Source organism: Salvia splendens, chromosome 2 (assembly GCF_004379255.2).
Source record: "Salvia splendens isolate huo1 chromosome 2, SspV2, whole genome shotgun sequence".
Lineage (NCBI taxonomy): Eukaryota > Viridiplantae > Streptophyta > Magnoliopsida > Lamiales > Lamiaceae > Salvia > Salvia splendens.
Window position 1 is genome coordinate 15169012 of NC_056033.1, and position 2000 is coordinate 15171011.

At 38.6% G+C, this 2000-nt stretch overlaps 1 protein-coding gene across 1 annotated transcript; it reads left to right on the plus strand.

Annotated features, from left to right (window-relative positions):
• The first annotated feature begins 780 nt into the window (after nt 1-780).
• Nucleotides 781-1613, plus strand: LOC121774472. Its single transcript, XM_042171343.1, has 2 exons — nt 781-1116; nt 1200-1613. The coding sequence occupies exons 1-2, from the start codon at nt 781-783 to the stop codon at nt 1611-1613; spliced, it is 750 nt and encodes a 249-aa protein (XP_042027277.1).
• Nucleotides 1614-2000: the final 387 nt, after the last annotated feature.

Here is a 2000-nt window from a genome sequence, read left to right on the forward strand (position 1 = left end):
CTTGGGAATAAAGTTCACATTTTTTCGTTTTATGGGATTAGGAAAATAGGAAAATTTAAATTTTGACATTGTTTATCACTATCTTTTAGGCAGCAATAAATTTTTGTTTTATTTAAGCGTCAAATTTTCAATTGCTCTACTTTTTGTGGACGGAGGGAGTATTAATAAACTTATTTATTAATTTTTTGTATATAAGTATTACTACTAATCTTAAAATATACCTCACATTCAACTCTTATTTTATTGTAAATTAAAACTTCAATAAAATGAAGAAAATTCCATCTAACTTTTTCCTCTACAATTTTAATATTCGAAATGAGCGAGATAAGTGATACCAAATTTAGTTTAGGAGATTTTAAATTAATACTTCGATAAAGATCAGACTCCATTAGAGTTTACAGTTTCATTTATTGCATGTAGTTAAGGGGATTGTCACTTACAGTTGGCATGATACATACATCATTGAAATATCAGACTGTGGAATGTACCATACACGTAAATATTTAAGGAGAAAAGCCACACGAAGATACAATTCGAGCATGGGTGAATCCTATAGTAGCTGTGGATGAAGTGATTTATCAGCCAAGATGTAACACCATATCCACATCGTTTCAATCGCACAAGATCTCCTTTGTAATTAGTCAATTTCACATTAATGACTTATTTAATATCTATTTCATGTGTTGAAATATATTAGGTGTCAATGCATTTGTCTATATAATGAATGCATCCAAGTAATAACGTCCAACAAATGATCACCCATTTCAAAAGCAAGAGGCAATGGCTCTAAATATTCCACCACAAAACACCTTTCTCTACAAATCCAATTGGACTCATGCACTCGATGAAAGCTTACTCGAAAGCATCATTCGCTTGAAGCATGAACATGACATGGCCGGTACTGTCATTCCCAAGCCCTTCTTCGACATTGTTGCTGCCTATATGGCCTACGATCTCGGGGTGACCATGCCGTGGGAAGCTCTATACGACCGACTGCAGTTCCTAGAGAGTCGATATTTGTCGTTCAAGGCTTTGGTGAAGGAGGATGGTGTAAGGTGGGACGAGCCAAACAACATCGTTGTGGCCACAGATGACACTTGGACGACTATTCTGAAGGTAACGTTAACAATCAATTCCCCCCCCCCCCAATCCATTTCTTGTGTTATATAGAAGTTCTAATATTTATCTTTTGTATGTAGAAAAACCAACTAGCTGGAGCCTACTATCGCCAAGCCGAGCCAACCTACTACCAATTATACAACATGTTTGGGCCGAAGGAGGAGATGCAAGTACAGGAGAACGAGGTCATAGTCATCTCAGACACCACTGTCCCATTGGTTGCAACCAATCCCGATGGTCCAGAGGTCGTGGCCGAGACCTCGGATACAGTCCTTTCACCTGTTTGGCTCAATGAGCTGAAATCACGTCGTAAACTTTTCAATGATGATCAAAGCAATGGAACTCGCGAGTCATCCAATGGAAGGCAGACTATGCCGCCACCGCCGTGCCCACTGAAAATTCAACGCCGCCCTCCGATGCCAAATGCATCCCCATGCGGCAGTTCTTGTGCCTCCTCAAGCCCAGGTGGTTGGTGGAAGAACATGAATAATTGACGTCTATCTGGAGTACCCTTGTCGTCACATGAATTAGTAGTATCCCTAGTAGCACTTCATCGTTACCAAAGATGGAGATAATTTCCTTTTGTATCGTATCAGCTTGATTGTATTAAGAACATGATGAGTGGGATGTAGATGCACTTGGCATGCAATCTCACGTTATAATATTAAAAATTATGTTGATTTAATATATTGTCACCCACTACCTCCTCCATTTTATATTCCTTTTGTACTACAAACAAATATCTTTCAATATGCAACTGGTGAGTTTTTAATGAAGTTGGTTGAGCAAACCAACCCCAGTTCAACGAATGACAACACTAGGAAGCCTAATAAATATACATACCTACCCAATCCGACTGAGGCTATAGATTGAAGCGAATA